Below are 25939 nucleotides of genomic sequence, written 5' to 3' on the forward strand. Positions count from 1 at the left end.
GGGAGGTACTGTTGTGAGTTCATTTTTCCCTTCACCATTGAGGTCTGATGAACTCCCTCCTCTGGTGAAGGAAGGTAGTGAGGCTGATTATCAAACACCTGGGCAGCTAGATGATGACTGGGTGGCTGGAATTGAGGACTGGATATAAGGCTGCCGACGCCCTTCTTCCTGGCTGGTGATTTTGCTGCTGGATTCTTGGAGACCAGTCTGATTCCTGCATCTCAAAGCTAAGTTTTTCTGCTCTGCTTTGTACTCTTCAGTTTTGTTTTTGTTTTGCCTTGTTTTTTGGGAGTTCTGCCATCCCCGGCCGGGGGTGAGCTGAATTCCATTTTTGTCTCTGATCTGCTGATCTTTTGCTCTGTCTTCAGAATATACCTGAGTGCTGATATAGTCTTTTGAAGCCTAGCGACTTCAGGGCCTGTTTTTCCTATCAGTCGGTTGGCACATTTTGGATAGGGTTTTTGCGGATGGCAGACAGCAGCTTTCCTATCCTGTCCTATGTAGTTAGCTTGGGCCCCATCATTTGCTCAACCTATCTTTCTATCTGTGTTAGTGTTTTCATCTTGCTTCACCGTCATTATATGTTGGGGGCTGCCTATTGCTTTGGGGTCTGCTCTGGGGCAGTTTAGTTCTTCCCCTTTCTGTCTTTAGGCTATTTAGTTCTCCGGCTGTGATCGAGGGGTCTAGGGCACCGTAGGAACCCCCCACGGCTACTGCTAGTTGTTGTGGATAGGTCCAGGGGTCTGCAATCCGATAGCTGCCAACCTCTCTGGTTTTTCTGGACTTAGCTGGTATTTTGTTTTTTCCTCCTTCGGTGACTCATCATAACAGGTGCGAGTTGGTGAGGCACTCCCAGTGAGGGGGATATATATCACCAGTCCAGTCTGGGGATATATATAGAAACCTCCTGGCCGTCACTGCCAGAGTTCCTCACTAAAACAATACGGTATTCTGCCACCAGTTCCTTATTTGAAATAAGCCCCGTCCGACAACAGGCTTATATCGGGTCAGGGTCAGGAACCAACCCGGTAGCTTATGATATAACCAGCCGAGCGTGCGTACGTGGAGATTCGTGGATCGAGATAAAAGAGCAAGAGCATCCCAAGATTAATATTATATTTAATCGCCTAAAAGGCGCACTAGAAATATACAAACATATATTTACAGAACAATATACAAGTATGCAGTCGGGGTGTAGTACAAAGGATAGGGTATAGATAGGTTGCAATTACCGTGTTATGTAGCATGTGACCACAGGGAGGCGCTGATGGATCACAGGTCCAGAACTTAGTTACAGGCTTTCCTGGCTCTGTCTGATAACAGGTCCTCCAGCCAGAAGAAAACTGAGCTCCAAGTGAGAAGCAGACACTTATTTCCTTGGCTGCTCCTCCCACACTCTGTGCCCACCCTTGGGCTTGTGCAGCCTCTCTCCTTCCATCTCTGAGAGTATGACTTCCAGTCCAGAACTGTGAATGGCCCACAACTTTCCACCCGAAGCTCTGAATAGAATGGCAGCAGTAACACTGGATTTGACTGGATTTTATCTGCGCATAAAGTCCAAATATGTCTCCCTTATGTAATTCTGGGTGGCTAAGCTTTATAACTCCCTAGCACAGAGTGCTACCATTAGCTGCCGGGCACAGGCGTATGGGGGAAGGAACGCCAATTTGGATGATGTGCTTGGCTAGACTCAGAGATATTGCATTCTGTTATTATTATAGGTCATTTTCCAGATTCATTTTCTCAGTCTGCTGCGACTTGTTGTACCTTGTGCTTAGTCACACAAAGGGGCCAGCTGGCTTGCAGCTGCAGAAGATTTCACACCATTGTGTCAAAAGCTTCAAAGGGCTTGTTCCTAGCTTTTTAATTAATGGTAAACACTGCATGGCTTTTTATGGCCTCGGGGGATGCCAAGGTGGGGGCACATTTCAGGAGTGGAGAGAAGGAGAGAATTGTACTTCGTCCTTCACAGGAAGAATCTGTTGACGAATTTAATGGGGGGGGGGCAGCACAGCCATTCCTCGACTCCATCACAGTCCCATTCATTTTGGTTGTGCTACTCCAAAGTAATGAGAAAATGCCAAAACTAGCTACACTTTTGGGCAACTTTGAGTTGCGCAAAAATTTTGCAATTTCTCAAAGCTTTTACTCCACTTTTGTAGCATAAAAGTTTGATAAATCAGCCCCACAAAGTTTTTTCTAGAGGAGCAGTGGTCAGCTCTCTCTGAATGCTCACCCTTTATGTTTGGCCTATAAAAGTTGAACTGCCTCGGTGCCAAGTATCCTCCTTTAAAACTGCAAGTGAATAGTGTTTTGTAAACCCAACCACTGACATCACATCAGGGATTTTTCCTGCAGAATCGGCATCAGAAATCTGCAATACTGTATATAAAGTTTCAATAAGGCCTTAGTTGTTCTAGTGTATTTGTCCCAAATGGTGTCTATAGTAAGCATGCAACTATGGCAATTTGCGGTAATTTTCGTGGCAGACATTAAAAGACAACTTTTCACCAAATTTTTTAATTTAAACTCTGTGCCTCCTCCAATTGGTACTGCTACACTGACCCTAGAAGAGCCATGTTTTCAGTGTCCAGCATTGAAGGATAAAACAAGCAAACACCCACAGAGGTTGGTTGAAGGGAAAATGTGTATCTACATTACTAAAAGCATAACTTTAGAAGAAAAAGAACAACTGTTCCAGAATCAGTGAAGCAGGTACTCAGAAACAAATCTGGTGAAAGGTCCTCCCTAAGGGACACTAAAGCAGGCACTTCTGTGGAAGGCAAAAAATAGATGCATTTGTGTCTGAGGCATGTAGGGGCTTGGAAGGGTTTATGGAAGCTTCTGTGGCTGCCAACATGCAGTTTTCATTATTGTTTCATACCAGTCAAAGGCTGTGGGTGATGAGAATAGGGACAGATTATTTTCTAAAATAGGAGGGCATGAGGCTATATTTTACATTACATCAGGGCAAATACCGAAGTGCATCATTTGGAGTGACTCCCTAAACAGCTATAACACTAGCTATGGCTTGATCAGAAGTTATGGATAGTAAAAACTGGATCATGTTTCAATAAGTAGTCTCAAACAAACCAGAGGAGGACCAATCACTACTTGTTAAACACTTGTCTTAAATCCAGGCTTTACTCCCCTCACCCTGGTCCTCTGAACTCTGTTGTGCTCCAGGTCAGACTTTGCAGGTGGCCTGGCATGGTTCCATGTGATCTTCTACCTGGGTCCATATAAGGCTCACCAGGACACACACCTGTAACTTAGTATTAAAATTTTTAGTCTTCCTGAGTCCTGTCTGCGCACAGTATTCAGTACCACTGCTATTTATTTCCCAGTCTCCAGTCTGCCTGCAGCCTCCAGTACCACTGCTACCTGCTTTGCGGTCTCCTGTCTGCTTGCAGCCTCCAGTATCTCCGCTACCTTCTTCCCAGTCTCCTGTCTGCCTGCAGCCTCTAGTACCTCTGCTATCTGCTTCCTGGTCTCCTGTCTGCCTGCAGCCTCCATTACTTCTGCTATCTGCTTCCCGATCTCCTGTCTGCCTGCAGCCTCCAGTACCTCTGCTACCTACTTCCTGGTCTACTGTCTGCTGCACTGATGCCCTTGGAGGATCCACCACACCAAGTGAGCCAAAACGCAACTTAGTCGGTATAGGTATCTTTGTTTACACCCAAGGAAACTGGGTGTAGGGAGTAGTGAATATTAATTTCGCTTTAGCAGTGGGCACAGGCTTTAGCCGCAGCAGCTGGGTCCTGCCTCCTGTCACCCATTGCTCCACTGCTGCTGCCCCCCCAACGTGCGCCGCATTCATAGATGCCAATACAGTTGAAAGCAATAATGGAGGAGAGGGTGTCAGATGACGATCCTTTCCCCATCATTCCCCTCTGCCTCTGACACAGCCGTTGCGTGATGAGGTGACTTCATCGTGCACCTTATTCTGTGTGCCTAGCAGGCGAGCCAGGATCAGTAAAGTAACGAGGAGGAGAGGTGAGTATTGTGTTTTTATATATATATACAGTGCCTACAAGTAGTATTCAACCCCCTGCAGATTTAGCAGGTTTGATAAGATGCAAATAAGTTAGAGCCTTCAAACTTCACACAAGAGCAGGATTTATTAACAGATGCATAAATCTTACAAACCAAAAAGTTATGTTGCTCAGTTAAATTTTAATAAATTTTAAACATACAAGTGTGGGTCAATTATTATTCAACCCCTAGGTTTAATATGTTGTGGAATAACCCTTGTTTGCAATTACAGCTAATAATCGTCTTTTATAAGACCTGATCAGGCCGGCACAGGTCTCTGGAGTTATCTTGGCCCACTCCTCCATGCAGATCTTCTCCAAGTTATCTAGGTTCTTTGGGTGTCTCATGTGGACTTTAATCTTGAGCTCCTTCCACAAGTTTTCAATTGGGTTAAGATCAGGAGACTGACTAGGCCACTCCAACACCTTGATTTGTTGCCTCTTGAACCAGGCCTTGGTTTTGTTGGCTGTGTGCTTTGGGTCGTTGTCTTGTTGGAAGATGAAATGACGACCCATCTTAAGATCCTTGATGGAGGAGCGGAGGTTCTTGGCCAAAATCTCCAGGTAGGCCGTGCTATCCATCTTCCCATGGATGCGGACCAGATGGCCAGGCCCCTTGGCTGAGAAACAGCCCCACAGCATGATGCTGCCACCACCATGCTTGACTGTAGGGATGGTATTCTTGGGGTCGTATGCAGTGCCATCCAGTCTCCAAACGTCATGTGTGTGGTTGGCACCAAAGATCTCGATCTTGGTCTCATCAGACCATAGAACCTTGAACCAGTCTGTCTCAGAGTCCTCCAAGTGATCATGAGCAAACTGTAGACGAGCCTTGACATGACGCTTTGAAAGTAAAGGTACCTTACGGGCTCGTCTGGAACGGAGACCATTGCGGTGGAGTACGTTACTTATGGTATTGACTGAAACCAATGTCCCCACTGCCATGAGATCTTCTCGGAGCTCCTTCCTTGTTGTCCTTGGGTTAGCCTTGACTCTTCGGACAAGCCTGGCCTCGGCACGGGAGGAAACTTTCAAAGGCTGTCCAGGCCGTGGAAGGCTAACAGTAGTTCCATAAGCCTTCCACTTCCGGATGATGCTCCCAACAGTGGAGACAGGTAGGCCCAACTCCTTGGAAAGGGTTTTGTACCCCTTGCCAGCCTTGTGACCCTCCACGATCTTCTCTCTGATGGCCTTGGAATGCTCCTTTGTCTTTCCCATGTTGACCATGTATGAGTGCTGTTCACAAGTTTGGGGAGGGTCTTAAATAGTCAGAAAAGGCTGGAAAAAGAGATAATTAATCCAAACATGTGAAGCTCATTGTTCTTTGTGCCTGAAATACTTCTTAATACTTTAGGGGAACCAAACAGAATTCTGGTGGTTTGAGGGGTTGAATAATAAATGACCCTCTGAATAAACTTTTCACAATTTAAAAAAAAAATTAAACAAAGAAATAACATTCTTTTTTGCTGCAGTGCATTTCACACTTCCAGACTGATCTACAGTCCAAATGTCACAATGCCAAGTTAATTCCGAATGTGTAAACCTGCTAAATCTGCAGGGGGTTGAATACTACTTGTAGGCACTGTATATATACAGTGAAAATAAGTATTTGATCCTTTGCTGATTTTGTAAGTTTGCTCACTGACAAAGATATGAACAGTCTATAATTTTAAGGGTATGTTAATTTTAACATTAAGAGATAGAATACCAAAAATAAAATCCAGAAAATCACATTGTATAAATTATATGAATTTATTCGCATTTTGCAGTGAGAAATAAGAATTTGATCCCCTACCAACCATTAAGAGTTCTGGCTCCTACAGAACAGTTAAACAATCCTAATCAACTCATTACCTGCACTAAAGCTGTCTTACATAGTCACCTTTATAAAAGACTCCTGTCCACTGACTCAATTAATGAGTCAGACTCTAACCTCTACAACATGAGAAAGACCAAAGAGCTTTTTAAGGATGTCAGGGACAAGATCATAGACCTGCACAAAGCTGGAAGGGGCTACAAAACCATAAGACGCTGAGTGAGAAGGAGACAACTGTTGGTGCAATAGCAAGAAAATGGAAGAAATACAAAATGACTGTCAATCGACATCGATCTGGAGCACCATGTAAAATCTCACCTCGTGGGGTATCCTTGATCATGAGGAAGGTGAGAGATCAGCCTAAAACTACATGGGGGGAACTTGTTAATGATCTCAAGGCAGCTGGGACCACAATCACCAAGAAAACCATTGGTAACACATTAGGCTATAAAGGCTTAAAATCCTGCAGTGCCCGCAAGGCCCCCTGCTCAAGAAGGCACATGTGCAGGCCCATCCGAAGTTTGCCAATGAACACCTGGATGATTCTGAGAGTGATTGGGAGAAGGTGCTGTAGTTAGATGAGACACAAATTGAGCTCTCTTGCATTAACACAACTCGCAGTGTTTGGAGGGAGAGAAATGCTGCACATGACCCAAAGAACATCGTCCCCACTGTCAAGCATGGAGGTGGAAACATGCTTTGGAGGTGTTTCTCTGCTAAGAGCACAGGACTACTTCCCCGCATCAATGGGAGAGATTGGATGGAGCCATGTACCATAAATTCCTGAGTGACAACCTCCTTCCCTCCACCAGGACATTAAAAATTGGTCGTGGCTGGGTCTTCCAGCAAGACAATGACCCAAAACATACAGCCAAGGCAACAAAGGAGTGCCTCAAAAAGAAGCACATTAAGGACATGGAGTCTAGCCAGTCTCCAGACCTTAACCACATATAAAACTTATGGAGGGAGTTGAAGCTCAGAGTTGCCAAGCGACAGCCTCAAAATCTTAATGATTTTGAGATGATCTTCAAAGAGGAATGGACCAAAATTCCTCCTGACATGTGCGTAAAACTCATCATCATACAAAAAAAGTCTGACTGCTGTGCTTGCCAACAAGGGTTTTTTCACGAAGTATTAAGTCTTGTTTGCCAGAGGGATCAAATACTTATTTCTCACTGCAAAATGGAAATAAATTTATATAATTTATACAATGTGATTTTCTGGATTTTATTTTTGATATTCTATCCCTCAATATTATAACTAACCTATCCATAAATTTATAGACTGTTCATGTCTTTGTCAGTGGGAAAACTTACAAAATCAGCAAGGGATCAAATAATTATTTCCTACACACACACACACACATATATGTGTGTGTGAGTGAATACTGATGGCCATAATATTGTGGAGGGGGGCTACATGATACTATATGAGGGGGTCTGTATTATACCTTATGAGGGGGCAACATTATATTCTATGGGGGGGCTGCATTATACCCTATGAGGGGGCAACATTATATTCTATGGGGGGGGCTGCATTATACCCTATGAGGGGGCTACATTATATTCTATGAGGGGCTGCATTATACCCTATGATAGGGCTGCATTATACTATTTGAGGGGGGCTACATTATATTTTATGGGGGTCTGCCTTATACAACTATGGGGCTGCATTATACTCTATGAGGGGGCTGCATTATACCCTATGATAGGGCTGCATTACACTATTTGAGGGGGCTACATTATATTTTATGGGGGTCTGCATTATTACCTATGAGGGGGCTGCATTATACCCTATGAGGGGGCTACATTATATTCTATGTGGGGCTGGATTATACACCATGAGGGGGCTGGATCATATGCTATGGGAGACTGCATTATACTATTTGAGGGAGCTACATTATATTTTATGGGGGCTGCATTATACCCTATGAGGAGGCTACATTATATTCTGTGGGGGTGGCTGCATTATACCCTATGAGGGGGCTACATTATACTCTATGGGGGGGCTGCATTATATTCTATGCGGAGGGCTACATTATACTCTATGAGGGTGTTACTTTATACCCTATGAGGGGGGCTGCATTATACCCTATGGGGGGCATTATATTATATGAAGGGGCTACATTATATCCTATGAGGGGACTACATTATATTCTATGAGGGGCTGCATTATATTCTATGAGGGGGGCTGCATTATATTCTATGGGGGGCTAAATTATATTCTATGAGGGATTATATTGTATTTTATGAAGGAGGCTGCATTATATTCTAAGAGGGGGGCTAAATTATATTCTATGAGGGGGCTACATTATATTCTATGAGGGGGCTGCATTATATTCTATGAGGGGTTACATTATATTCTATGAAGGGGTCCATTACTGTATATTCGATGAGGGAGTTACATTATATTCTCTGAGGGAGGTTATATTATATTCTATGAGGGGGGCTACCCCAACCCCTGTTATATCATTAAGCCGTGTACTACCTCATATTATACCTTAATATTAGCGTGTTTTACCGCACAATTGGTGGTCTTGTATTTATTTCTATGTAGCTACATAGTGGGTCCCAAGATGTTCCAGTTTAACGCTGCTTGTAGATGTTTCTTAGCTGCAACTGTTGCCCCTGTAAGCTGCCAGGAGACTCTTGGAGGACTGCATAGACAATAAATCCAGAATACAAAAATGTTTAAATTTGATAACTACTTTATAGTTCTAAATAAGAGTCATGTGATTTTTTTTACATGTCCCTCGGCAGTCTCCAGTACCATTCTCTCAATTTTTGACCTATGGCTGTTTTAAATATTGAGTTAAAATTGTTTAATTGCCGCAGTAAGCAATCTTTCGTCCAAGACTGTGCTGTCATTTCTGTTAATAAGAATGATCTTCTAAGCATTAGGATAATTCATTCCACCAGAAATCAATAACTAACTAATTCCTTGCAATGGACGATAGCACAAAGTAATGAATTGATCCCCTATTGTATATAAAATTCTTATCATCCATTGTATAAAGCTCGTTCATTAATAAAGCATGTGCAATTGATTTAAATATAGTCTGAAAACTGTGCCCTGTCTGTGAAGCCAGACAGATCCTGAAGTAATTGTCACCGAGAACAATCAAAAGGGAATTCAAATCGCTTTTGGTATCATTTATTGTGTACAGTGTTTACGCTTTTCACTTCTGCTTTTGTTTTAAGTATTTTGCACTATTTTTGGAGAATTTTCTTTTCTAATTATCTATTTAAAAGGCTTATTAAAGGTTTTCTCATAAGCCACATTGTTGTGGCGGAAGATGGTCATTGAATCCTACTCAATTCAACCTTTTTCCAAATCCTTGAAGTCCTTTGGAGTGTTTACAGTGGGGAAAAAAAGTATTTAGTCAGCCACCAATTGTGCAAGCTCTCCCACTTAAAAAGATGAGAGAGGCCTGTAATTGACATCATAGGTAGACCACAACTATGAGAGTCAAAATTGAGAAAACAAATTCAGAAAATCATCTTGTCTGATTTGGCAAGATTTATTTTGCAAATTATGGAGGAAAATAAGTACAGGATGGGCTATTTATATGGATATACCTAAATAAAATGGGAATGGTAGGTGATTTCAACTTCCTGTTTGTGGCACATTAGTATATGGGAGGGGGGAAACTTTTCAAGATGGGTGGTGACCATGGCGGCCATTTTGAAGTCGGCCATTTTGGATCCAACTTTAATTTTTCCAATGAGGGTCATGTGACACATCAAACTGATTGAGAATTTCACAAGAAAAACAATGGTGTGCTTGGCTTTAACGTAACTTTATTCTTTCATGAGTGATTTACAAGTTTATGACCACTTATAAAATGTGTTCAAAGTGCTGCCCATTTTGTTGGATTGTCAATGCAACCCTCTCTCGACACACTGATAGCTGACTAAATACTTTTTTCCACACGGTATATGTGCTCCTCTTACCATAAAACTAATAATTCAAAGAACAGGTGCGTTTAAGAGTGTACGTATATAGAAGCTGACTAGTCCCTTAGGCCACACAAATGATTCATCAATGTAATGAACCATATAGGAGATACAAGTGTTTTGTCCCACAGTCCAACAATGGAGACATATTAAAAGTGCTCTTTTAAGTTCAGTGGAGATAACAGGGGACCTGGGCTCCGCTTGCGGGAATGAAGAATCATCGATGATATAAAATTAAGGTTTTTTTCAACCAAAGCGTTTCGGAGTCGAACTGAAGCCTTTTTCAAGGTAAAAATAAATAAATTATTCTTTTACCTTGAAGAAAGGTGCCAGTCAAACCTTGGTTCAATAAAAAACATAATTTTACACCATCAAGGATTCTTCCTTCATTCCTGCAAGTGAAGCCCAATGAATCTGTAATATTTTCTTATCCAGCCACAGGCTACAGCTCCTAAAGGGGGCTTTACACATAGCAATATCGCTAGCGATATCGCTAGCGCGTCACCGATTTCGTGACGCAGCAGCGATACCGCTAGCGATATCGCTACATGTGACACTCACCCCGACCGCCCCCCCCCCGTTGGTTATCGGTGATCGCGCGAGATCGGCCTGGTCCATTTCTCGTCGTCGGCTTCCTGCTGGCGCCAACGAGTGAGCCATGGACGCAGGCGGAAGAAGACATCATCGCTGACGGTTGGAATCGACCACCGACTGCAGCTGCATCGCTAGTGAGATCTGCCTGTTTGGCAGCTCACTAGCGACCATTTAGCGATGCACCAGCGATCCTGACCAGGTCGTATCGTGGTCGGGATAGGTGGTGCATCGCTAAATGTAACGCTCTAATTGGGTGTTGTGTCTCTACCCCACCCCCCAGTTGAGCACTACCATCACTCTCACCTTCTGTTATTTCTCTTGTGGTATGGCCCCATTGTGTTTTCCTATCTCAACCAGACCTCAGAAAGTGATCTTTTAAGGCAGACAAGCGTATTTTAAGTACATGTGCTATCCATGTTGACATCGATAGCACAAGGATAGCTTAGTGACCAATTTTATTCTGCAAGGCAGTTTCTATTCTCTACCGTATTTCACATAAGAATCTCCTATACAAGTCTATGAGTGTGCAAAAGAAATCGGACCTCGAACAGAAAATCCATATTACATCTGATTTTTACAGATACATTGTAGTTATTTACATAGGAAACTGTATTTGTTCTCATAATCTTTATTAATTTCTGATGTATAAAACTGAATTCCAAATGTAAAAAAAATGCACGGAGGATAGTTGCGTGTGTGTCTTTGGATGAAAATCGGATGATTTTTTTCATATGCTCATCTGAACCTAGCCTAAAGCATTGCTGAAGTGGCATGATAGTGTGAACACTTTAACTTCCTGGAAGAACCGAGAAGAGTATATGAAAGCCCTATAGGGACCGTTCACATCATCATTCTTGTTCTGTTTTTGGAGCTGCGCACTAAAATTTTTATTGAATGTGACACTAATAAAAGGGTTAGGCAAACATTACTTGGACGTTAACATGTCCAATATTTTGAACAATGAATTGCTGCTCTATTTAACTCAAATGTTTTTAAAGGTGATTACCTTAATATTAGTAACTCCAAAATGAAAGCAAAAGCTACAATTTAGGCTACTTTTACACATGCTGGGTTTTTTGCAGCCCGTTTTTACTGGCCGTATTGCTGTGATTTTTGCGGTCTCTTGCAAAAACGGGCCGCAAAAAACCTTCTCGGATCGCCATTTTCCCGCTATAACAAATAGCAGGGAAAAAAACGGCGATTCGCAAATATGGTGTACCGCAAAAACAAGCTAATGTTATTTTTGAGGTACCATTGATTTAAATGGAGGCCGTGTCCGTGAGCCATGAAAAATATCGAGCAAGCTCGATATTTTTTCACATCCGCACACGGCCCTCACGGCCATACGGGACATGGTGCTCCGATGTATTTTTGCGGGCCGTTTTTGCGGCCCAAAACACGGCAAGTGTAAAATTAGCCTTAGCAATTATACAGTATTTACAGCATGTTTGTGTTACAATGTCCATCTCTATGGAAGTGTTTGTAAAGTGTTTTGTCAGCAATAGCAAAGTAAGCATTAACAACCAGATATACCACATTACGTATCAATAGGCCGACATTCACCCAATTAAGGCTAATAGAGTGTTCTTTTGGCCTTTGTCATGTCTGTAAATGTTAGCATACCCGTTTATTAGTAGTTGACGAAATTATTCAAATGCAAAGTACATTACAAATGTATATAAAGTGACACCTGTTGGAGCGATAAGCAGGAAATCCTCCCAGTAATAATAATAATAATCTTTATATAGTGCTAACATATTCCGCAGCGCTTTACAGTTTGCACACATTATCATCACTGTCCCCGATAGGGAATTTAGATTGTGAGCCCTATCTTGGAGTGTGGGAGGAAACCGGAGTGCCCGGAGGAAACCCACGCAAACACGGGGAGAACATACAAATTCCTTGCAGATGTTGTCCTTGGTGGGATTTGAACCCAGGACCCCAGCGCTGCAAGGCTGCAGTGCTAACTACTGAGACACCGTGCTGCCCGGTGTATACCTCCAATGGACACTGCCATCGGGTTTTAAAAGAACACTAACAAAAAGTGCACTTTCTATTGTCATATTTGCAGCAAACAGATTTCACAACTGGATAGAAAATAATGTATGTTTTATAATATTGGTACAAATTTTTCTTAATTTTTGTATAACAGAATCCTGGCTAAGAGCTTTACTCGGTTATGAGATTCTTCTACTTTTGAAAAAAAGCAAAAACCTCTGCAAATTAAGTGCCGCTTGGATTAAAGGGAAGCTATCATCAGAAAATTGCAATCTTTATAAAAAAGAAAACAAATTTAGTAATCTTGCAATTTTCACACAGGTCACTGGGGCTTTTTAGGACAGGAACTTCCTGCCACTTCTGGAAGAGTTTACAGCAAGGTATCATCATAGTATCTCAATAAACAGTTGATCGCACAGGATACAAAACAATAAAATATATAAAAAAAACTAGGAATGGTGTGACTGATGCTAAAGCCATTACTATCTATCTTGTCTTATGTTTATGTTGTGTTTGATGGTCGACCAAATAAAGTCACTAAGAATTTATAATCACTGCACACAAGAAATGGCAAATGTGTTCTAGGATGGGAGGTACGGTATCGAGAAAGATTTGGACTTTACTTATAATTAAGAATAATGTGGAATGAAAACGCAGAGAAACAATCAGTCCATTTGGCTCCTGTATGTGCTCATTAAAAAGTCATTGTCGACTCCATGATGGGTTACTTCATTAGACTGCAGTAATTAAAAATGAAATTGCTACAAGCGGGAAACAAAGCTCTAATAAATAGGGGAACGCTGTCAGAAAATGACATTTAGTAGCACTGACGGAGTTGTAAAACTGTCTCTCAGAATGGAAGTTTTGTACATAATATCACTATCTGGTGGGGGATTCATCAGGAGCAGGTCACGGTAGACATGGAGATAAGGAGGGGAAGGACTCTTCTTACCTCTGCACTTGCACACTGGGCATCCATGACTGTCTTGCTCAAAGCCCATAGGGCAAATCTTGCCACACGGGATGTCTGGACACTTCTTGCAGCGGCAGATTTCACAGCCATGTTTGTTTTTCCTTAAAAAAAAATAAAAATAATAATGTGCCATTAGATAAAGAATGCCAGTATGACACACATCTCATGACTCAGTATACAATTCCTGCTTTTCCCAACGCAATTAGCCAAAGCACTGATTACGGGGAGCCAAGCAGCAACGGAACTCAATTAATTACAACACTAATTCTGAAGCTCCAATCCGGATCGCAGAGGCATTTATGTCTGATTGCACCGTATGATGAGTCACCGTCAGCACCATTTGGGGCCAGATAATTATAGAGAATGACAAGCGTGTTCTGCTGGTCTGTGGTTGGAATGCTCTCTCTTTAAACATAAGCTAGGAAAAAATAATTCATGTACAGAAAAATTATGCTAATGTCCCGACATCAATAAATCAATCTGATAACCAGTAAAAAGGTAAACAACAGAGCAAAAAATCAATAGCACCGGTGTATTTTTTTATTTCCGTACTCCTATTTTTATTGGCTCTCATATCGTCCTAGATGATTTTTCTTCTCATTCAGTTGTATAAAATTAGAGAAACCTTCACGCTTTCTTCCTGTAACAGCACCACACTTGTCTACAGTTTGTGTGTGGAATTATAGCTCGGTCCCGTTGTGCTCCCCTTGAATTGCATTAAAATACTGCACCAAAATTGTATCAAATGAAACGGAATGCAAATGTTAAAAAAAACATATTCTGCTGTGGACACCCACATAAATTATGTGCTGAAAAACTACGTGAATATGACCTAAGACTTCTTTCCAGAATCATAGCTTGACTTTCTTTCATCTAGACTCATGGGTCAGGAATCTTTCTCCTTCCAAGGGCCATTTGGATATTTATACCATCCTTAAGGGGCCGTACAAATCACCAGCTAACTTCGCCCACGAAGTACGTCCTGACGCTGGCACTGGTGTCAGGGTGTAATCTTTCACTGCATGTACCTCAGTGTTCAGTAGTAACTACTGCATGCGCGTGCTCTTAGAGCAAGAAGAAATTAATGGGAAGACAGTTGTCAAAATACAGAGTGCCATAAGTGGCCCGAGGGCCTGAGGTTCACCACCCCTGATCTTGAGCAATGATTCATTTTATTGTCCAGGACCTGTATCTAAATACACGGAACAAGCAAGGTAGGTGCTGTGGGAAATGTCATGCCTGTCCTCTCAAACTACGTTATTTCTACTTCAACGACAGCTACAGTTCTCCACAGATATTTAGGAGATGCTCATCTACCTCAACAATGGGAACATTTGTATTTACTGAAGACAGATTTTACCTGTGAACTGAGGATTTGGAATGAATGATCATTTCAGGAAGAGGAAGAAGTGGGTTTCTCAGATACGTTGCACTACAAAGTTTCCAATTTGCACATGCACTACTGATTTATGAAAAAAATTAAACAAGCTACTCTTTAATACTTTGACAATCATCCAGATTTCTGTCATCGTCCAATGATAATCTATGACCTAACGAAGACAGCAGAATATCAGAAAATCCCACCAAATATAGATCTTTCCATGCCTATCTAGCGCAGGGTGTCCCAACCTGTGGCTTGTGGGCCCATAATCTGTGGCTCGTGGCTATCTGCCAGCTGATGCTTTAGTACCAGGTCTAACAAACAGCTATGAGGGTAAAGTCTCCAGATACTTTTCTGTGTAACGCCGCACAGACTATCAGGTCTAGATATGCATATACTGGCCATGGGGGTGGAGAGATAGCAATCTGCTAGAGAAAGGAGTGTTCTTGAAGCTGGATGCCTTAAGGCCCTTTTACATTTAGCGATGCACCAGCGATCCGACCAGCGATCCCACCCGGTCAGGATCGCTGGTGCATCGCTAAATGATCGCTAGTGAGCTTTCATACAGAAAGATCTCACAGCGATTCAGCAGCGACGCAGCGCACGATACTTACCTTTCACACACAGCGATCCTGGCGTCCTCCCGCCCGCGTCCACGCGTCGCTCGTCGTCACAGCAGGAAGTCTCAGCAGGAAGCGCCCGACGAGAAATGGAGCCGGACATTCTCGCGCGATCAGCGATGGACAGCGGGGGAGCCGGTCGGAGGTAAGTATCACACATAGCGATATCGCTAGCAATATCGCTATAATGTCACAAAACCAGTGACGTTTTAGCGATATTGCTAGCGATATCGCTTAGTGTAAAACCCCCTTTAGTGTGTTGGGCGTGCGAGAATACTAATTGGGGGTAAGGTGGAAACCCCTGGATGTAAGTATGCTGCCTATCAGTGACGGTGGCAAAATGTCTCAGTATGATTTCTTGGAGTATGGAGGGAGGTATTGGCTGTCATTTTACCGGCAATGGGGGTCTCTGGGTGTCAATACTCAAAGGACTCTGGATGTGGATCATGACTATCTTTCAAAGCTAAATGTGGCTCTTAGGTTAAGAGGGGCTGGGGACCATTGATCTAGAGAATAACTAGAGAAAGGGTTCACTGTGCTATAATTGGCTGTGAAGATCATGAAGTATTATTATACATCATTAGACATTTCAGAACTAGCAGAACTATTAAACTAAATAACCTGTACATTGAAGCCTCTCTCTATTATTTATTCTAAGATCAATAATGAATTTATAAAACTGTCCAGAATAGGTAAAAACTGCGCCCAATGTCAAGTTTCAGGAAAAGAAAGACTATTGAATGACTATACAGTTTTCCTCTAAGAGGAAGTCATTTACTCTATGCATTGTGTCGCCATGTCCTGTATTAATGGCAACACCTCTGTCTATTGTTTAATTCTTCTTTCCCCTGTCAATGATTTCTACTATTGCAAAATACACACCCTGTGCAAATTGTCCGCATCATTCCGAAGAGTGATCAACGTTTATCACATGGTCTGCAGCTGGGAATGTCGTATTAATAGAGCTTGTGAGTCATGCTTGGCTTTCCTTATACTGTAGGGAAAGGCGCTGGGTGCTATATCTGGGCCGAAAGAAGAATATAACATTCTGATTCTCAGCTCTTCTGGGAAGTCCCGAAAAGGGCACAAGAATTCTCAGAGATTACACTTTTTGACTAAACCAACTTTGTACAGAACTTGATCCCATGAAATCCCAAACCACAGCCTAACAAGAGTGTCTTTGTAAGTCTCCGAGCACCAATTATGTTATGATATTTCAAGGGCATGGATTTAGTGGAGCTGCATTGCTCAACTTCACTTCGATTGCAGCCGCGCTGTATAATACTGCAATTATGCTGCAATTCTCATTACCTCTCCGAACATTAGGGCTTGAGAAGAAAGCTCAGAGAGGTAGAAAAGCCCTAAGAATAGTGAGAGCCTAATAGGACCTTATAAATAGAATTTGTACCCATATAATCACACAGTACAGGCTTTTCTATGTTCTCATTTCATATTGATTAGGAGGAGGCGTACTAAAGCCTGTAACTGTAATCATACAGTCTGGAGCTGCAATGCACAAAATGTTATCTTAGCGTAGTCCTAACGAATGCCAAAAGCACGCTCATTTGTCATGGGCCTAGCCCACTATAAGCGATGAGCACTGAATGGACTGCGAGAATTTACTGTTAACAGGTTTCTGCCACACCACCTGAGAGCAGCATACTGTAGAGGCAAAGATGCCGATTCCAGCAATGTGTCACTTATTTTACTGGGTGCTGCAGTTTTGATTAAAAACTGATTTATCTGCTGTATATGTACCAGTTCTCTGAATGCTGAGCCCTGTATAACCCCACCTTCAACACTGATTGGAAGATGTCTGTGTACACTGTGCATAGGCAGAAAGCTGGCAATCAGTGGTGTGAACAGGGTTGGATTACTCCTGCTGATAAACGAGTGATTTTATAAAAACTACACTACGCAGCACAGTAAGTGACACATCTCTGGAATCAGGGTGTCTCTCTCTACATTATGATTCTCTCAAATTACAGGGAAAAAAGTGAAGACAGATTCATTTTAAGCTAAATGTGTGCCACACAGTGACCATGGCCTTAGTTGTCCAGTAAGATCTAGAGAACGTTAATGAATACATTGCATGTCATGGCCAGTCTTAACCTTGTATTACCTTTGATGTTGTATTGAGCACATCAATTGTCACTGCAAAAGGGGGCGCCATTGGCTCTGGCTTGGACACTAGGGGTTTGCACCTCCAATCTTGGTGGCTGTGCTGGATCCACCTCTATTTCCAATGTTACTGATTGGGCCGTGGAATTTAGACAACTGGTATGGTATTTTTGAGCATTTTACAAATCCACTATTCAGACATTGTTTAGTTGCTCGTACACTGGATCAGGATCAGTGTGTTATTGTGGGCTGAAGGCACGGCACAGGGTACTACTTAGCCTTCGATTGTACAATTAGAAAAACACATTGTGTGACACTACAGCAGCATGCGGGGTGTCAGCAGCTGGAGCTGCACTATTACACACAGAAAGGATCAGCCTGAGCCTGCTGCAAGGAAAAGCTGTCTACACTCCAATGGGATGGGAATATTGCGACCAGTTCTTCAGGAATTCCCCAGTTATTCCTCCTCGTAGCCTGATAGTTACAGGGCATGCTAAACAAGTATTAGAATTTATTGCCAAACATAAAAAAACATAATGGTAGAATAAACTGCATAGTAATAATCTTAAATTATCAAAATCATTAAAGGCGGCGTGCACAGCTCAAATCTTTTTCAATCATTGATGAATAGTAAAATATTGTACTCTTGAGAGGTTACAAGATAGGAAGGAGGAGTCCTCATACTCGACTCATTCTACAACTCTCAACCTCCAATAAAAGCCATTGCCATTCAGAGAATAGATAACTTAGAGCATAATTACCATCTATAAGTGTTTACTAGGAATGTTAGCTTCCCGAAAATCGTGCACTCTAAACCGGCTAGCGATCACCCGATGAGCCAACAAAACACTAAGTAAAGATTATTTGCTTTTGGTTGCGAGAGTCCTGTTTACACGGGACAATGGGTTGCTGAGAGCGATAATCTTTTTGTGAGTACTTTGCTTGTTTGTCTATCGATCATACTGCTGAGAACTATTACCAATCATTGAGTGCGTATCTGAAGCCTGTGTAATAAGGCTACTATGGAGCCGCCAACTGGAAAGCACTTGCTGGTCGTTTAACATAGCGCATTGCCAGTGTAAACGAGCCCATCCTCTCGTCTGCGCTGTAAAGATGAGCCTTATTCAAGTGAACTAAAAGGAAGCACTGATAGGATTCTTTTACCCTTGCCATGTTTTTGTGGGCTGTTTTTGCGGCCCCAATAGATTTCTATGGGTCCGCAAAAATGGCCCGCAAAAATTCATCGGGAGTGCCGTGTACCGTACGGCCGTGAGGGCTGTATATACGGCTGTGAAAAAATATCGAGATAGCTCACGGATACAGCCGCAATACATTTCAATGGTACCGCAAAAGCAACGGTAGCTTGTTTTTGTGGTACATTGTATTTGCGGATAGCCGTATTTTTCCCTGTTAACAAATTGGTGGGAAGAGAAGGTTTTTGCGGCCCGGAAGACCGCAAAATCACGGCAATACAGCCCGCAAAAACCCGGTAAGTGTAAAAGAAGCCTTATCAATGCAGGCATCTCTTAGGACATGTCTATATCAGCCATAAAAGCTTTCCTCTATCTATTTTGCCACAGCTGTCAGAGACAAAAATAAGAATGCTCATTACAAGTTGTGGTGATACTTAGTAGCAAACATTACATCACAGGGTCTTTTAAAGAAAACTAAATCTTAAACGATTTACACAAGGTTTGTAAGGTATACCTTATCCATTGACTCAGGGATAACTTAATGATTGCTGTGGCCAGAGCACAGAGATCCTGAGAAAGAGTTCTGCAAATTCCTGTCTGAATGGTGCAGAGGTTGAGGATAGGCATTTCCGCTTTTTTCACTGTTTATGAGACAGCATGTATAGTGGAAGAAATGTTAAACGATTTGAACAAAATTTGTAATGTATACCCTATGGATTGAATGGGGGATAACTTAGTGACTGAGCACTGAGAATCCAAGGTGGGGCATACACGTTTCCATTTTTCTCATTGACTATAGGACTGCATGTGAGGTGGAAAAAGTCTTAAACAATTAGTACAAAGTTTGTAAGGTATTCTTTATCCATCGAATGGGAAATAACGTACTGATCACTGGAGACCTAAGCACTGGAATCTGAAGGTCGAGCTTCCTCATTTCCACTTTTCTCATTGACTATGGGACTGCACTGCTCGTCCCCTGCTCCATGTCAAGATGACCAACATGTTAAATAACAACTGGATTCTAGGTGCTGACACTCCAGACTTTGCATAGAATTGCTATCATCTTCATAATTTAGGCAAAATTGTTACATAGTGTTTAACAGGATTGTCATAAGTGTCAGGGAATGTAGGACAATCATAGCTAAGGGGTTCAAAGATCAGAGGGTAATGAGCAATAAATATCTAATATAGACAAGTAGCGATGAATAACCCATTTCCTTCTATGAATTCTCCTTTTATCCCACTACAGAATACACTAATGATATCTTAGTGATACAAGTGACCCATTCTCTGCCAAAAATAAATTCATTCAAACGAGGAAAAAAAAAATCATTAACGTAATATTCTGTGGAATCCATCAAAATGTGAGAGCATGAAAGATCAAAATCAATCAGGAAAAAGGCCACGGTTCAGACAAACTTATCATAATTTTCCGCTGCAGGCCATTAAAGCCCATAATTTAGCACAGCCCTTAAGATAAAAATCTGCATTTCTCGGGTTAATACTTTGTAACACTAAACCATCAGAACCCCAGTGCAGCCCTATCCTGGAAGACACTTCCATAAAACTACTGGTATGTGACAGCTAGAGAAGTGATAAAGAACTTTACACTGCATTGAGCTGACAATATAACTCGATCATCCGTGCCAGCGCTAGAACTGAAATATAGCACGCAGTGCATTTGGTTCATATAAATACTCATATTCCAAAGGAACACTCAATAAAAGACAGCTAGCAGACATCAAAGTATCATATCTTCCTTACACATCTCACTTTCTTCAAAATGATAGCTACTATCAGAACGAGCAAACATGCTGCAGGAAATCACCGCTGCCCCCACCGCAAGGGCACGAGTCTGGCTTCTATCGTTATTTTCGCCTCATGAGTGACAGCGGCGGCGGATTTTATTCTTGACTTTTAAGTAACATGGTTGAAATAATAGAAATAAACAATTAACCATCTGATAGAGAATTCGGAGGCAGTCCCTTAGTGCTCTAAAGTTAGACTAGGCCTACGCGGCGGGAGACAATAACTGTGGGCCGCCGGGGCACGAGCCCAGGGTGTTGGGTAATAGGAAGAGTGCCAACAAATCATTTACATTACCAAGGGTATTTATGGGTAGGACTTAGGCAACCATCTAAAACCCACCTTCCTATCTACCATAAGACGAAAGTATTGTAAAACCTTAAACAAATTTACAAGGAACAGCTCTGGGAATGACATATATGCCTTTTTATCATCAGTGCGTTTTACCTAGATGCTATTGTTTACATGCTTTTATTATTAATATGGGTTCTCGCTTTTTTATTGGTCTTTTTATTGGTCTACTAACCTGTAAATAATTTTATTCATTTTTAACTATATTACTTTATTGCTCCTTTTTGCACAGTTTATACATTTAAAACTTGTTTACCTCATGCTGTTTAATCTCACGTTTTATATAGGTTGTTTTTATCTTTTTTTTTAATTTTTTTATTATAATATATGATGTCATCTTGTCATAACATGTGACTGTTTTGACTGTCATGAATAAACTTCCACCTGATGAAGACGGATCCTCCGTCGAAACGCGTTGTGGTTTAACCCCATCTCTTGTCTTAGTCTCTTTCCTGCGCTCCTAAGACCGTTTTCCATTTTCTCATTGCTCCTATCCTCCATTGGAGGTTTTCGGCTGGAGCTGCGGTGGAAACCTGACATCCTTGTCTGTCCCTGGGTTACTTCCTAAGCGCTCCTCTATGACCGCTTATCACTGACTCTTATCTAATATTGTTACTGGCACTTTGTAAAGTATTCCCTATTGTCTCCTATTATTATCACATCTAAATGCTGCTCGGTTTTGCAATGAATTCAAACATCTATTTTAAAGATAAGCTTGCACTATTCTGTATAGTAAAGGTAGGGCCACGGGAGAGGTGTGTGATACCTATGTACGCACTAGGGCCACTCAGTACCGATGCATAGCAATCACTAATATTCCATATACTGGACATATTTAGTTCAAACAACAGTTTTGAAATTGACAATTCTTTTTATAGAGGACATTTTTTCAAGTGTCTAATTTAGGGGTAATATCTTCTCATGACTTTATTCATTCCAAGCCAGAAACAGAGTCATCTAATCACCGGATATTTTAGCTCATAGTATCAGTAATCTCAATGAAGAAACATCTCTACCCTAGAACCTTCATCCAGAATTCGAGTCTAATTTCACAACTGCTATTACTTACAATGTGCAATATGTTATAATGTAAGAAAGGAAATTACACTTTCCCATACTGATCAACTTGAATACAGGGTATTCCCATCTTGGCTAGTGATGACATAGTGCTTGGATATCCCATCACTTAATAATAGATTTATTTCACACCTCTGGGACCCCTACTAATTCTGAAAATTAAAAAGCCTTTTCCTTGCAGTTTGGCTCCAAAGTCACAGTCCTTTTCCAACAAAGGCAAAGCAATAACAGGGTCTCGCCCAGATGGCAGTAAAGGTCCTGGTTTAGGCTCGGAGGGCTCACATTCATTGGTGACTCAGACACGGCTGAGATAGTCCCAGTTGGGGCACACAAAATGGTTACTGTCCACAGCAACAAGTGACACTTGCAGTTTGGTGCACATGACCTGTGCAGACTCTTCTCAGAGAGAGACTCTGGTGAGGTTGTCTTGTATATATATTATCAGTTAAGACATAAAAAGATAAGAATGGAGAATCCCTACTCTTAAGAATGACCTTCACACTGAAATGGCAGCACAGCAGAAAGTGCTTATCAGTCGGAAACAAATCAAGTATAGGAAATAGGATTTGACAATCTTTAAGAGTAGATAATGACGTTACTCAATAAATTAGTATTTTCTTTAGGCACACACCATCTAACAACATGCGAACATATGTATAGAGGTGTGCTAGAAACATGTAATGTGCTTTTAAGCCTAGAGAACTCTTAACCCTTAATGTAAGATTAGTAACTCTCACACTGATGGACGTAGATCTATAGCTGAAAGCCACTGACTAATATACCGTATTTTTCGGACTATAAAATGCACTTTTTTCCCCAAATACTTACAAATACTGTGGCGGCAGCTGGAGTCGGACGATTCTGCGGTGGTCCCAGTCCAACGCCGCCGGGTGATAATCACACTCCCTTCCCAAGCTGGTGCGGCAGGTTCGGCGGTGGTGCTCTGTGGTGCGGGGGGGGGCTCCGCCAGCATTTTGTGAATGCCCAGTGGCCCCACACTTCCACTGTTGCGATGTGGTGGCCTCCGGGAAAATGGCCTCAGGGACCGGCGCATGCTCAGACTGAGATCTCGGCAATGAGATCTCGTCTCCCGAGATCTCGGGACAAGATCTCGTTGCCAAGATCTCAATCTGAGCATGCGTCGCCCCTGGCGGCCATTTTCCCAGAGCAACACATCGCAGCAATGGATATGCCGGGTCACCGGGCTTTCACAAGATGCCAGCGGAGACCCCCACACCACAGAGCACCACTGCTGAACCTGTTGCACCAGTCTGACATGGGATTTCCCGGAGGCCACCGCATCGCAGCAGTGGATATGCAGGGCCTCCGGGCTTTCACAAGTTGCCGGCAGAGCCTTGAGCACCACCGCCAAACCTATCGCACCAGTCTGGGATGGGATTTCCCGGAGGCCACCGCACCTGCCTGGAATGGGAGTCATATTGCCGGACCACCGAACATCTCCTGTGACCCCGCTCCACCAGCCCTGCTGATCCCCTTCCTGGAAAGCTGAATTAGGACTGTAAGGCCTGTTTCACACTTCCGTTTTTGTGTCCGCCAAACGGATCCGTTTCCGTTTTTTTGACGGAAACTGATGCAAACGGATCCGTTTTTAAAAAAACGGATCCGTTTTTTTGACGGATCCGCGGTAACCACTAATGGAAGTCTATGGGACAAAAAAAAACGGATCCTGCAAAAAAATGGCGGATCCGTTTTTTTACGGAAACCAACGGATTTTGACGGATTTGAAAAAACGGAAGTGTGAAACAGGCCTAAGACGGACCCCCATTTGACACATTAATTTTTTTCCCTATTTTCCTTCTGAAACTTTGGGGTGCGTCTTATAGTCCGAAAAATACGGTAGTTACTTTCAGAAATGTCATATTTGGAGCCTATTAGTAGTTAGTGACAGAAAAAAAAGGAGCTTTGATCACAATGAAAATATAGAAGTAACAGGTCAAACTAATGGATTATTTTTTTTTATTCTATCTTATTCAATTACACAATATATTATCATCATTACACATTATGCAATGATCATCCAAAATGTAACAAAGTCATAATGTTATTGGACAGCAATGACCCCCGACATGGACCCAAAAGATCATCCTGATAACAGGAGTATATTAGGAAGGGTAATCAATTCTCTAATAGAGAGGTCCCCAACCTTTCTGACCTTGAGAGTCACATTCATCTATAAAAGAGGGTTGCGAGCCACATTCAGCGTTTTCCCCACTCACAGTAGTGACAACCAAAGCCTCCATTGCCGGTATAATTACAGTCAAAGCTTTTCCACTGAAATCACACCAAGGCAGTATGCCAAGCTTCAGGGTTTCCTATCTTACCACCATTCAGATCTGCTCCTCTGTGCAGGGCTATACACAGAAGTCACCATCTAGAGATCTACTCTTATTAGCTGTTTGCTACACCTGGTGATAGGGCACCAAGCTGGCAGACAGTCGCGAGCCATACATCACGGACCTGCGAGCCACATGTGGCTCCCGAGCTACAGGTTGGGGACCCCTGCTCTAATACATGAGCAGAGTTTACTATTCATTTATTTGGGCGAGTCTATGCCGTGGTTACGGTATATCATTAAAGTACAATTCTTAACATTTACATCTCTGAACAGATGATAGAAATATATGAACCCTCTAATAACATACAGTGTCTACTGCACTAGACCCATTAAAACCTATTTTTTGCAAATGAGGAAGAACCAACAGTTTATTATATAACAGAAAATAATCTGCTCACAACATGAAATTACCTGGAGGCAAAGGAATTAATTAGTCAATGGCCTATGCTAAAGTGAATAATTCATTAATTGCTTAATCATGATCATCGACTTTTTGCTAACCATCAAGAAGTATTAGTGATTTGGATACATATGAGAATGTACATTGCTACATGACAATTTGGGATCATTACGGAGTCACAGTAGCTTTATCTATATAAAGTACCAATTTCCATGCAGGAGAGCGAAGATACGAGACGCTGAATGATGGGGCATTAGACCCAAAGTCCTGTGGTAGCGCTATGCAATGGAGACAATCCAGAATGTGTTGTAGTCTTATGGTTAAAGTGGTTGCTATATTATATTTATGACCGCATAGTGTTTGCGTATAGTGTATGTAAATCCTCATTCAAGATGACTGCAGGATATTAAAATAACAGGTTGTCAGGTCACTTAATCACACTCTATGAGCCCGAACAAAGAGGTGCTAGCAAACAGTGGCCAGTGGTCATGAGACATTTATCTGCTGACTCAAAAGGCTGCATGCAATATTATACTGTAATACTCTGTTTTGAAGCTTCAGGGAAAAAACGCACAGAAAACTTGACCCAGAAAAATCAGTCGTATCTATCTATCTATAGCAGGTGAAATAAATATTGAACACGTCACCAAATAAATATACAGGGTGGGGCTACTTATATGGATACACTTAAATAAAATTGGAATGGTTGGTGATATCAACTTCCTGTTTGTGGCATATTAGTATATGGGAGGGGGGAAACTTTTCAAGATGGGTAGTGACCATGGCGGCCATTTTGAAGTCGGCCATTTTGGATCCAACTTTATTTTTTTCAATGGGAAGAGGGTCATGTGACACATCAAACTTATTGAAGGCAATTGTCTATGCTGTGAAGATACGAGATGTGCAGCATCGGAAACAACAGATACTGGAAGCCTGTACTAGCATTTCTTCTGCGGTGTTGCTATCAGTGTGTCAAGAGTGGGAGAAGAGGGTTGCATTGACAATCCAACACAATGGGCAGCCCTTTTAACACATTTTATAAGTGGTCATAAACTTGTAAATAACTCATGAAAGAATAAAGTTACGTTAAAAACAAGCACCACACCACATTGTTTTTCTTGTGAATTTCTCAATAAGTTTGATGTGTCACATGACCCTCTTCCCACTGGAAAAAATAAAGTTGGATCCAAAATGGCCAACTTCAAAAAGAAGGCCATGGTCACCACCCATCTTGAAAAGTTTCCCCCCTCCCATATACTAATG

At 42.0% G+C, this 25939-nt stretch overlaps 1 protein-coding gene across 1 annotated transcript in view; it reads right to left on the bottom strand.

Annotated features, from left to right (window-relative positions):
• Window positions 1-25939, bottom strand: part of CRIM1 (cysteine rich transmembrane BMP regulator 1) — a 1013901-nt gene that overhangs the window by 143399 nt on the left and 844563 nt on the right. Inside the window, exon 10 of the mRNA XM_073557600.1 lies at window positions 13351-13472. Coding sequence (XP_073413701.1) covers window positions 13351-13472 — 122 coding nt within the window. The remainder of the gene's footprint in view (window positions 1-13350; window positions 13473-25939) is intronic.

This window comes from Dendrobates tinctorius, unplaced genomic scaffold (assembly GCF_039654945.1).
Source record: "Dendrobates tinctorius isolate UK_male_01 unplaced genomic scaffold, ASM3965494v1 ptg000250l, whole genome shotgun sequence".
In the NCBI taxonomy this organism is placed as follows: Eukaryota; Metazoa; Chordata; class Amphibia; order Anura; family Dendrobatidae; genus Dendrobates; species Dendrobates tinctorius.